Source organism: Xenopus laevis, chromosome 8L (genome assembly GCF_017654675.1).
Source record: "Xenopus laevis strain J_2021 chromosome 8L, Xenopus_laevis_v10.1, whole genome shotgun sequence".
NCBI lineage: Eukaryota > Metazoa > Chordata > Amphibia > Anura > Pipidae > Xenopus > Xenopus laevis.
The window spans coordinates 135,097,443-135,109,818 of NC_054385.1; the positions used below are offsets into that span (position 1 = coordinate 135,097,443).

At 46.9% G+C, this 12,376-nt stretch overlaps 1 protein-coding gene across 1 annotated transcript; it reads left to right on the forward strand.

Moving 5' to 3' along the window:
• The first annotated feature begins 1,746 nt into the window (after positions 1–1,746).
• rit1.L (Ras-like without CAAX 1 L homeolog) lies at positions 1,747–11,344 on the forward strand. The gene is given in 6 exon segments (NM_001093180.1): positions 1,747–1,769; positions 2,302–2,408; positions 3,931–3,987; positions 4,278–4,351; positions 9,524–9,715; positions 9,970–11,344. Coding segments are annotated over 5 exon segments (648 nt in total). The 5' UTR covers positions 1,747–1,769; positions 2,302–2,314; the 3' UTR covers positions 10,201–11,344.
• Positions 11,345–12,376: the final 1,032 nt, after the last annotated feature.

Here is a 12,376-nt window from a genome sequence, read left to right on the forward strand (position 1 = left end):
CCATCTATGATCCAAGCAGGAAATAGAGATACTGAGTGAGCCAATGAGTGAGGTAACGAGTGAGATAGTGAGGGAGGTAATGAGGGAGGTAACAGTGAGATACAGAATAAGATAGAGTGAGGTAACAGTGAGATACTGAGTGAGGTAACAGTGAGATACTGAGTGAGGTAACAGTGAGATACTGAGTAAGATACTGAGTGAGGTAATTAGTGAGATAATGAGGGAGGTAACAGTGAGATATTGAGTAAGATACTGAAGTGAGATAGTGAGTGAGGTAACAGTGAGATACTGAGTGAAGGTAATTAGTGAGGTAACAGTGAGATACTGAGTAAGATACTGAGTGAGGTAATTAGTGAGGTAACAGTGAGATACTGAGTGAGGTTATGAGTGAGGTAACGAGTGAGATACTGAGTAAGATACTGAGAGGTAATTAGTGAGATAATGAGGGAGGTACAGTGAGATATGAGTGAGGTAATGAGCTAGTGAGTGAGCCGATGAGTGAAGTAACGAGTGAGATACTGAGTGAGGTAACAGTGAGATACTGAGTGAGGTAACGAGTGAGATACTGAGTGAGGTAATTAGTGAGGTAACAGTGAGATACTGAGTGAGGTAACGAGTGAGATAGTGAGGGAGGTAACAGTGAGATACTGAGTGAGGTAATTAGTGAGGTAACAGTGAGATACTGAGTGAGGTAACGAGTGAGATAGTGAGGGAGGTAACAGTGAGATACAGAATAAGATAGAGTGAGGTTAGTGAGGTAACAGTGAGATACTGAGTGAGGTTATGAGTGAGATACTGAGTAAGATACTGAGTGAGGTAACAGTGAGATACTGAGTGAGGTTATGAGTGAGGTAACGAGTGAGATACTGAGTAAGATACTGAGTGAGGTAACAGTGAGATACTGAGTGAGGTTATGAGTGAGGTAACGAGTGAGATACTGAGTAAGATACTGAGTGAGGTAATTAGTGAGGTAACAGTGAGATACTGAGTGAGGTAATTAGTGAGGTAACAGTGAGATACTGAGTGAGGTAATTAGTGAGGTAACAGTGAGATACTGAGTGAGGTAATTAGTGAGGTAACGAGTGAGATACTGAGAGGTAATTAGTGAGATAATGAGGGAGGGTACAGTGAGATCTGAGTGAGGTAATGAGCTAGTGAGTGAGCCGATGAGTGAGATAACGAGTGAGATACTGAGTGAGCCGATGAGGTAATGAGTGAGATACAGAGGGAGGTAATTAGTGAGCAGAGAGGCAAGTTGGGGAAGAGATGGAATAGGAGTTGCTGGGGGGGAGATTTATATAAGAAACAGGCTTCAGGCCTTGCAGAGAAGCCACCGACTAGTGCAGGAGATACAGGTCATGTGATGTGTATGAGTCACTTGTACTGATCAACCTGCACTGGATCCCCCCGTCACACTGAGATCAGAAGGGGTCGGAGTGAGGGAGGGGTCGGGCGAGTGACGGTGCAGGGATACGAATACATGTGGGTCCGGTAAGTAAAGGTATCAGCTCGGTACAGAGTCACTATGTTGACGTAATAATAAGTAGAATTAGTGGCGGAGCCGATGTGAATGAAGAGAGACTCGTTCCCGCCTAATTAGGTTACTGCCTCTCTCCTCTCCCATTGGCGCAGCGGCGCGGTTATTCCCGCCCCCTCAGCAATAACCTTTGTAACTCCGCCTCAAACATCACGTGACCGCCGGCTTGGTAACCGCGCCCTGATTGTACCGCCATCTTGTCTGTTTCCTGGAACTTTACTGCGACCCTGAGGTGATGAGCTGCTGGGTAATGTGTGTGTGTGTGTGTGTGTGTGTGTGTGTGTGTGTGTGTGTGTGTGTCTGTCTGTCTGTCTGTGTGTGTCTGTGTGTGTGTGTGTCTGTACTGTGTCTGTGTGTGTGTGTGTGTGTGTCAGTGTGTGTCAGTGTGTGTCAGTGTGTGTCAGTGTGTGTATATGTGTGTGTGTGTCTGTACTGTGTGTGTTTGTGTCTGTCTGTCTGTCTGTGTGTGTCTGTCTGTCTGTGTGTGTGTGTGTGTGAGTGTGTGTCTGTCTGTGTGTGTGTGTGTGTGAGTGTGTGTGTGTGTGTGTGAGTGTGTGTCTGTGTGTGTGTGTCTGTCTGTGTGTGTGTGTCTGTGTGTGTGTCTGTTCTGTGTGTGTGTGTGTGTGTGTGTGTGTGTGTGTGGAGAGGGTGCCGGGAGTTTCTCATCAGGGAATGGTGTAGCTAGAGAGTTGGCCCAGAAGTAACCCTGCTACAGTCCATACCGCTAATAACAGACATGTCACTTTGTGTCTCTCTCACTGCAGGTGTTGTTGTGTCATGGACTCAAGTGTCAGCCGCACCCCCAGCTCAGTGGCGCCCCCCAGAGAATATAAACTGGTCATGCTGGGAGCTGGGGGGGTTGGCAAAAGCGGTAAGTTGCTCATTCGACTGATTTATGGCACAATTTAGCTCTAGTCCCCCAATTCCCTACTGGTTCCCTTATACCCAGTCTTCTGTATAATTGTCCTACTTACTCTCTTACACTTCTACCCACCCATACGCTTAATGTGGCCCCTATGCCTTTCATTCCCTACACTTCCTCCTAGTTGCTGGGCAGATGCCCATGTAGCTAGATTTGCATACATATGCTATAGGCCAGGAGCTGCTGTGACCACACTCTGCTATAGTGAGAGAGAAGGGGTGGATCTTCCTTATTGGCTTCTGGATGCTCATGCGGCTGGGTGTGCCCAGGGGAGCCGTGTCCTACAGGGACCTATACCAGCTCTAGTGTCAAAGTCGGGGAGCAGGGGACCCCGTGAATGAGGTGAGCTAAACAAGGTTAGTTCTGTCATAGACTCTCTAGGAGAGTAAGTTAGAGAGGACAGATAGTAAGAGCAGTTAGAGCTCCATGGAGGATTGTAGGAGGGAGGAGCTTCCCAAGGCGTTTGAATTGCCTGGAGTGAAGGGGCCACAGTGGAGAGGGTGTCAGGCTTAGAATTGTTCTCTCTGATCACTCCACTGGGTGGGACCCCTCTGAGGTGTATTGCAGAAGAGAATGGATGTACTACCTGACTGCCTTGCCTCATGCGACTCACTGTCTCTGCTGTGTAATGTAACATTGTGTATGTCTTGTACCTCTGTAAGTAAACCCTGGCCTCATTTGTCTTGTACTAATAAACTCTTATTCCTTCTCCTGGCGCCCCCATTATTTCTATTTGCTGTTGCAAAGTAGCGTTGGAGTTAAACTTCACCTGGGAAATCTTCCATGTAGCGAAGGCCCTAGCCGGAAGTGTTTTCACTCGCTTGTAACCCATGCTCTAACACAGGGGTCCCCAACCTTTTTAACTCATGAGCCACATTCAAATGTAAAAATAGTTGGGGAGCAACACAAGCATGAAAAAGTCCCTTGTGGTGCCAAATAAGGGCTGTGATTGGCTATTTGGTAGCCCCTATGTTGGCTGGCAGCCTACAAGGGGCTCTACTTGACACTATGCTTAGTTTTTATGCAACTAAAACTTGCCTCCAAGCCTGGAATTCAAAAATAATCTCCTGCTTTGAGGCCACTGAGAGCAACATCCAAGGGGTTGGGGAGCAACTTGTTACTCACGAGCTACTGGTTGGGGATCACTGCTCTAACAACTATCTGGACATTAACACCTTTTTTGGTCTGCCTAGTCAGATTAGCATTACACACCCTAAAGATAATCCCTATAAATGTCCTATCTCTGTTACACCTGTCACTGTACCCAGTGGGTTCTGAACTCGGGTATAGAGGGGAATTGGGCCTGTCACTGTGTCTGTGCCCAGATAGTCGAGTATAGAACTAAATTGTCTGATTGGGCTAAATGCTGGCATAGGGGTGGTACCCAGGCTGATGCTGACAGTTAGGAGCCCATTTCCATGTGTGGGGCTGTGGGTTTGATTATTAAGTGGCAGTTATTTGTATTTTTCAGCCATGACCATGCAGTTCATTAGTCACCGATTTCCAGAAGATCATGACCCGACTATCGGTGAGTAACTATGGACGGTACCTTTCCATGGCTCTTGCGTCTTTTTCTTCCTAACATGTCTTTATTAAACACCGGCATATTCCACAGGGCTGTACAATAACTGGCTGTATACAGGAGGTAAAGGGATAAAGCGTTACTAGAGGGTGGGAAGAGAATGGCATCATTAGAGGGGGGGCAGAGAATGGCATCACTGAAGGGGGGGGCTCTTGTAGCTGTACATGTACAGTTGTAGCTGCAGGATCTCGAACACCCGGAATTACTGGAATGCTCTGTGTTTGGCTTCATTACAGAGGACGCCTATAAAATGCGCATTCGGATTGATGATGAGCCAGCCAACCTGGACATCCTAGACACAGCGGGGCAGGTAAAGTAGTAATGGCGACTGTTGGGGAGCTTTGTTACTGCCATTATCTGATGGCTTGTCTGTGATTCTGTTTTGTCTATTGTTCATGTTGTATGCTATTGACTGTTCAGACCCAAGTTAGAAGAGAGTAATGGTGTAAGAAAAGGCAAACACCAAAGAGTGAGGGGAGGTGAGTGACTGCAGGAAGAGGTGGGGTAGATATGGTTGAAAGAGCAGCAGAGTGAGGGGAGGTGGGGTAAATATGGAGGAAAGGGGAGTGGAATAGATATGGAGGTGGGGTAGATATGGAGGAAAGGGGAGCAGAGTGAGGGGAGGTGGGGTAAATATGGAGGAAAGGGGAGTGGAATAGATATGGAGGTGGGGTAGATATGGAGGAAAGGGGAGCAGAGTGAGGGGAGGTGGGGTAGATTTGGAGGAAAGGGCAGCAGATTCAGGGGGAGTGGGGTTGATATGGAGGGAAATGGAGCAGAGTGAGGGGAGGTTGGTAATCGCAGGGAGAAGGGGGTAATAGATAACAGAAACAGAACAGCATAGGGCAATATAAGTGGAGTGCAAGTGAGTGGAGCCTACAGTCTGGTTATGGTCCCATGTAGCTTGGTTTTTGGGCCCAGATGCTGAGCCATCCCTTTTATGCTTTATTGCAGCTTGAAGGGACCCACAAGTGACCCTTTAATATGTTGGTTTTGCCCAGCTTCTGAGTATATTGGAAGCAAATATGGCACACTTTTCCTATGGGATGCCATTGTGGCCCCTGTGCCTAAGTGCTAGCCATGTGCTTGTGGCCAGTGCCCCTTTGTTATTGTGCAGTGCCCGGGTTGCTTGGCCATAGAGGTCCAGGCCACCATTTTGTCCTCTGTGCCAGGTACTATTGTGCTGCTTTGGGGTGGGAACCAGCACAGTGTACTAATATTTGGCACAATCGCTGCACTGTCTGTTCCCACACAAGAGAAGTTATCCCTCCTCAGTCCTGCCATGAATTGGTCTCCTCCTGCAGTGTGCTTGGGTGGCAGGAGAAACAGTTAAAAATCATTCAGTTGTGCCACAAAAAGGGATTTTGTACTTACCAGAAAATACTTTTCGGCCCTCCTGTCTGTGCAGACGTGTAGGAATGTACAAAAGCTGTCCCTTAAAACCGGGTGGGTAGGCTGATCATTAAGGTTATTTTTAGCCAACTTATGCGACTGCAGCTTGTAAAACCTGAGGCCAAACACGGCCGAAGAGGAAGAAAAAACATGTAACTTCTAAAACTTGATAAAAGTATTGGGTGAGGATCATGTGGCTGCTCTGGTGTAGCCATGTTCTGAAGGGCCCAGGAAGCACTTTGTGCCCTTGTAGAAATGTAACTTGTATCAGCTGTTTGTTGTTGAGAATGTAGGCTTGATTAATTGTCTCTACAAGCCACCTTGCAATAGTCCATCTGGATAGCGCTAAGCCGATGTGTGATGGAGCGTAGGAGACTAGTAGCCCGTAGTAGTGCCTGAAGGCCGCTGTCCTCTTTTTGTAAATCTTGATTGCCCTGACCACATTGAGTGTGTGTAGTTGCCTTTCCTTGTCGTTCGCTGGATTTAGACAGAAGAAAGGAACTACGATTTCCTGGTTGATGTGGAATTTTGTCACTACTTTTGGAAAGAATCCAGGAACTGTGCATTGAACCACCTTATCGCTGTAAATGATAAGCTGTGGTTCTTTATGTGACAGCGCTTCTGTCTCAATAAGGAAGATGATTTTCAGGGTTAGCCCAGGTCACAGGAGTGAAGAGGTTCAAAGGGTGCTTTTTGTATCATGGACAGCACCAATGTTAGGTCCCATGAGGGTGTAGGGTTTCGTAAGGGGGACCCGATCTGTATTGTCCTTTGTAGGAGCTGCTGGATATCTGGTTGTTTTGCCCATTTATAATGGAATAGCACTGATTTAGTAGAGACTTGAGATTTAAGGGTACTGGGTGCCAGCTCTTTTTCAAACCCGGCAGAGTCTGGATATGGACTTGCTCACAAGATCTGTGTAGCAGAGTATGTTGGGCCAATCTGGGGCGATGAGTATTGTTGTAGCTCCTTCCTGTTTGATCTTGGCGAAAAACCTGGGTAGTATTGGCAGAGGGGGTGTAACACATAGACTTTCTTGAAGTTCCAGGGGATTACAGGGCACCTATGAATGCCGCTCCCGAGTCCCTGATTCTGGAGCACTAGCATGGGACTTTGAAATTGTGTCTGGATGCTAATATGTCTGGTGTCCCCATCTGGTGCCGCTACCATGAACCCCAGTAGTTAAAAGGCAGTCTTGTCGAGGAAGTGTCTTGTGCTGTAGATTATGTTCTCGACTTTGTCCCCTGTCTGTTGTTTGGAGTCGGATAGTTGTCCCAGGAAGCGTTTCAGCTGAGCGGGTAGCAGGGCGCTTTTGCGGTGGTTTTTCAGCCATCGTGTTGTGGTAGTACCCGTAGGGTTATTGTTTCTGTGGCTGCTTGATCCTGTGATATTGCCTTGAGAAGGACATTGTCTAGATATGGTAACAAATATATCCCCATGGTCCTCAAGTGGGCCGCTATTGGTGCTAGGACTTTTGAGAACACCCGCAGTGCAGAGTCCGAAGGGGAGAGCTACAGACTGGAAGTGCTGGTCTCTTACTACAAACCAGAGGAAGACCTGTGAGCTTGGATGTATTGGGACATGGAGCTAAGCGTCGTGCAGGTCGATTGAGGTCATAAAGCATCTGGGTTCCATGAAGGCTATCGCTGACCTTATTGATTCCATATAGACCTTTTGGTTGTGAATGAATACGTTTAGTTGTAAGGCGAGAACAGGTCAGAATGTGCCCTCCTTTTTTGCCACCAAGAAAATGTGAAAAGCCTTTGAATTTGTTTTGCTTTTTGTTTGCCACAGGGATACTACTGCTTGTTGCAGAGTTTGTTCCTTGTGCAGTTGTACAAATCGTCTTTCTAAGAGCAGGGAAGTCTATTCTGTAACTGTGTTGAATGATTTGCAGGATCCAATCGTCTGTGATAGTGGTTTCCCAACAGGAGAGGAATATGGAAATGTCACCCACTATCTTGAGAATTGGGTTCTGGGGGGGGGGCAGTCATGCTGAGTTAGGTTTTCTATTGGATGGTTTCCTTTGTCTATTTGACTGCTGCCACTCTTGTCTATTGTACCTTGAACTCTGGTCTGTATCGAAGCTACGAAAATTTGATACAGGAAAGGAACAGGGGGTTTTGGTTCGTTGTGGACCAAGTTCACCTGGTAGGAAATCTGTTTGGTTGATCAGTATGTTCCCTTTTTCCAGGTGGGAGGAAGGTGATCTTTTCTCCTGTGACTTCTGTGATAATTTGTTTGAGATGTGGGCCAAACAGGGATTCTCCTGTATACCGCAGTGAGGCGGATAATCTCCAAAGCTGAATCCGCTACAAAGGAGAGCACAGTATATAACCTATTGATGTCTGCTACTAAATCTTGAGCTGATGCAGGTGGTTGTGGGCAATTTTCTGCGCCCAGTGCTTTGCTGTTCTAGCTAAGCCTGCTACTGCTGCCAATGGTCATAAGATTGCTGTTGAGTGGTTGTATGCTCCTTTTTAGTGATGACTCAACTTTTTGTCCATGGGGTCTTTGAAAGACGCCTCTTCAGTTGGTAGTGTGGTCTGTCTAGAAAGTCTAGCAATGAGTCCACTTTGGGTGGTTTGTCCCATAGCTTATACTGTTCCTCAGGAATTGGGTAATTATCAAAGAAGTGTTTTGTTAAGATGAACCGACAGTCTGGCTGTAGCCACTCCGTGTGGTTTGTGTAATGGAGTCAAACATAGGGAATACCTGTGTGCGTTTTTGTTGCACACCTAGAACCTTGTCAGCTTTTTAGTGACAATCTCATCTTTGATGTCCAGTGTTTCCATCATGTCTTTTAGCAGCTTTTTCTGAAAACTCAGGTCTTGCGAAAGTGACTTGCACTGTATCTAAGTCACTGTCCTTCTGGGTCAACCTCGTCTGAAAATGGAGCTTCTGAATCATGGAGTGAAAACAGATCAATAGCATCCAATAGTTCTGATACCCTCAGGCTTTTCGTTTTGTAGCCTGCAATTGAGCAGGGGGCTGACATGTGGTCTTTAGCCACTCCAATAAATCCCCTAACTGAGGTGGAATTTGTGGCATTATGAATGTAATGAATGGTTCCCTGGGATTGAGGCTTCTCCACACTTTGGGTCTCTACTAACCCTAGACTTGTTTCCATGGTGATATTTTGGGTTTAACAGCAGTGGATTACTAGTCTTACGATCTGAACAGTATGAGGTCTCAGATCTCCTTAAAGGGGTGGTTCACCTTTAAGGTAACTTTTATTATGTTATAAAATGGCAAATTGTAAGCAACTTTTCAATTGGTTTTCATTATTTTTTATAGTTGCTAAATAACTCAAAAACCTTCAATAATAAAAAATGAAAACAAGTTGCAAATTCTCCGAATATCTCTCTCTCTACATCATACTTAAAGTTATCTCAAAGGTGAACAACCCCTTTAGGGTAAGGGCAGATTCGGGGAGATTAGTCACCCTAGCGACAATCTCCCTGAACTGCCTTCCCTTACCTACCCGACGGCTATAATTAAAAATCGCCTGCGGGGTGGCACTCGCGGTGGAATTTGTTTCCCGAAGTTTACCGTCCTGGTTTAAACAAGTTGGACATTAGCCTGTTTTGGGAGTGCAGGTAGCTCCACATACCTTTCCCCATTTCAGTCCATTGCAATGTTATTGCTGTTGGGCATGTCGCTAGTACCGCATACCTTGCCCTCTTTCTAGCAGAGACAAGAACTGGCTGCACAGGTTACCATATTGTGTGCGGCTTCACTTGCTGCTATAAGCCAACAAGGAGGGAACCGTGAATATCGTTGGGAGACAGCTCTGCATGCCTCCATCCATGCTGGTCAGGATAAATGATAAATGGAAATCTAAAAATAAAAGAAATATTGAAGGAAGAGGTTTCAGTCCTCCACCTCCAAGGCAGGACAAAAGAACTGGGAAATAGAGGTGGAGCCTATATATCCTGAGGGAGCGGTCAAGAGATCAATTCTTCTGTCCTGCCTCCAGAGGTGAACCTACACATAACCCCATACTTTTGCACAACTAGAGAAATCCACTCTAAGCCCTGCTCCCTGCCAGTCCTCTCCTCTGCATCCTAACTTGCATCTTCCTTTCCAGGCCGAGTTCACAGCAATGCGGGATCAGTACATGCGTGCTGGAGAAGGCTTCATCATCTGTTATTCCATCACTGACCGACGCAGCTTCCATGAAGCACGGGACTTCAAAGAGCTCATCTACCGGGTTCGGCGAACGGATGACACACCAGTGGTGCTGGTCGGAAATAAGTCTGACCTTACTCGTCTGAGGCAGGTGAGACTCTTTGCAGAGTGCATTGGTCTGGCTCTCGGGGAGTGGTGTGTTGGTGAGTGATACGTGTCAGGCTCTCGGGGAGTGGTGTATTGGTGAGTGGTACGTGTCAGTGCTTTGGTCTGGCTCTCCGGGACTGGTCTGTTGGTGAGTGGTGCGTGTGATGGTGAGTGTTACGTTTGCCAGTTCTTTGGTCAGGCTCTCGGGGAGTGGTGTGTTGGTGAGTGATGCAGAGATATTTGTGTTTTCACCCTTAGGTCTCCAAGGAGGAGGGCAACTCACTTGCTCGGGAATTTAACTGTCCGTTCTTTGAAACCTCGGCTGCTTTTCGCTATTACATTGATGACGTGTTCCACGCGCTAGTGCGAGAGATCCGCAGGAAGGAGAAGGAGGCGGCCCTGGCAAATGAGCGCAAGCTGAAACCAAGGGCTACTATCTGGAAGAGGCTTAAATCGCCATTTAGAAGGAAGAAAGATTCGGTGACGTGAAATGTTCCAGATGCCGTGTTTGCCCCCTCGCCCACAGTGCCTCTTGGTGACCCCGGTCTGAGCCCTGGTGTGCCAGCCTTGCTGAATGTAAATAGGAGTGTGTGTGTGTGCGCGACTGCACTGGAACCTACCCCCTCTTTGTGTCTGATACTAACCTGCTGTATGTGCCAGCCAATAACCGTGCCTCTCATGCCTCGTAGGGAATTGCCCCATAACAGCCTCTTGTGGCACATGCCATCCCAATAGTCCCAGAGCTGCACTCGTATGTATCATGCCCACTATTGCACTATTTGTGAGGGGCTCACATGAAGCTTTGCACACATATGCCTATTCCCACAGTGCCTTCTGAGTCATCTCATTGGCAGAAGTTTGGGGAGGTTGATGGAGAAGAACATAAACCTGTTTTTGGTTGATGGTCACAATCCCCTCAAAAATAGTGGGACAGGCTTGATGCCAACTGTGCCACACACTGCCAGTGTCGTATGGCAGCAACAAGACACTACGTATTAATCCAGTGGAAGACAAAGAAGCCCCCACTGGCCAGTGCAACCTTAAAGGGGATTCGCTTGCCCCTCTCTTGGTAAGGAATCCCATAACCTGACTGTCCTTACAGTAAAGAACCCCTTCCTATGCTGATGGTGAGATCTCCTTTCCTCCCCACCAATGAATCACTCCTTCCCCTCTCTTGGTAGGGAATCCCATAACCTGACTGTCCTTACAGTAAAGAACCCCTTCCTATGCTGATGGTGAGATCTCCTTTCCTCCCCACCAATGAATCACTCATTCCCCCTCTCTTGGTAGGGAATCCCATAACCTGACTGCCCTTACAATACAGACGCCGTTGCTTTGCTCATGATAAAATCTGTTAGTGGACGGGGACCCTGTGCTGTAGAAGAAGTTGACTGGATTAGCGTGGGCAGGGACAGCCATTGGAGAGGCCCTTTAATGTTGTGTAACATGATGTGTGGGATCCACATTCCTGATTGAACTGTGAGAATGACAGATCTCTTGCCAAAAGAGTGGTTGCTGGGAAATAGCCATGTCTGACCATGTCTCTGTGATTTCTCTTTGTACCTTTTCACCAATGAATTTGCACAGAAAATGATTTGTTGTATGTGACCATATACTGTATCTTTCACAAAAACATGTGCCTGCTGTGTTGTGTCTTCTGACCAGAAAGGTTGTGTGTCCAAAGTTTCCCAAATCTGCCCCCTTTTATTCAACTTTGTGGGAATGGTATTAGCAGGGCCACCATTAGAAATCACAGGGCCCCATACAACAACATTTAAAAAAAACATTGGTGCTGCGGACCCTCTTACAATTAAAAAAAAAAATTGGGGCCCCAAAAAATATTTTTTAAAAAAACATTGGTGTCAGGGCCCCTTTACAAGTTCAAAAAAATTGGGGCCCCAAAAAATATTTTTTAAAAAAACATTGGCACCAGGGCCCCCCTTACAAGTTAAAAAAAAAAAACATTTGTGGCAGGGGCCTATAGAATATTAAAATATATTGGTGGCCAGGGGATTTAAAAAAAAAAAAAACCCCACATTGGTGTTCAGTAGAATTGAACTCGTGGCTTCAGGACTTCAACTTCACCTCCTTTCGTGACTTCAGGTCTTTTTGCCGCTTCGGGAGTTTGCCTTTGGCACTTCTGCAGTTTGGTTGTTCTGCTGCCGCAGGCTTCGGCGCTCTCAAGGGGGGCCGGACTCTTTTCAAAACTGCAGCACGGCCGGGCCCCCCTTCACGCCGCCCCCCCCCCCCTTCCCCTTCTGAGCTCCTCAGGGGAAGGGTTAGTGTGGAGGAATGGAGCGAAAGAGAGACACAAGTAAGAGTTGGAGGCCAGAGCACATGAACATTAGGGATGGTGCAAAGCAAGGTGAGCTGTGTAGCAGCAACAAGTGAATGACGGATGTTGTCCGGAAACCTGTGTTACCGGAAGAGGCAGGACAGGAGTCTCTCCATACACAGCCCCCCTCCCATGGCCATAAAAGAGTCAGAGGCCGAGACCAGAGAGGAGAAATCCTGTGATTCCGTGCGATTGTCACAACTGTGACTTACATGTGAGCCAGTAGGGGGCGCTGGTGCTTGATGAAGCACATGATACGCTGAAGCTTTTTACACTACTCTACCTGTGAATTGGACACATTGTGCTGTAATATGAACGATTTAAGATATT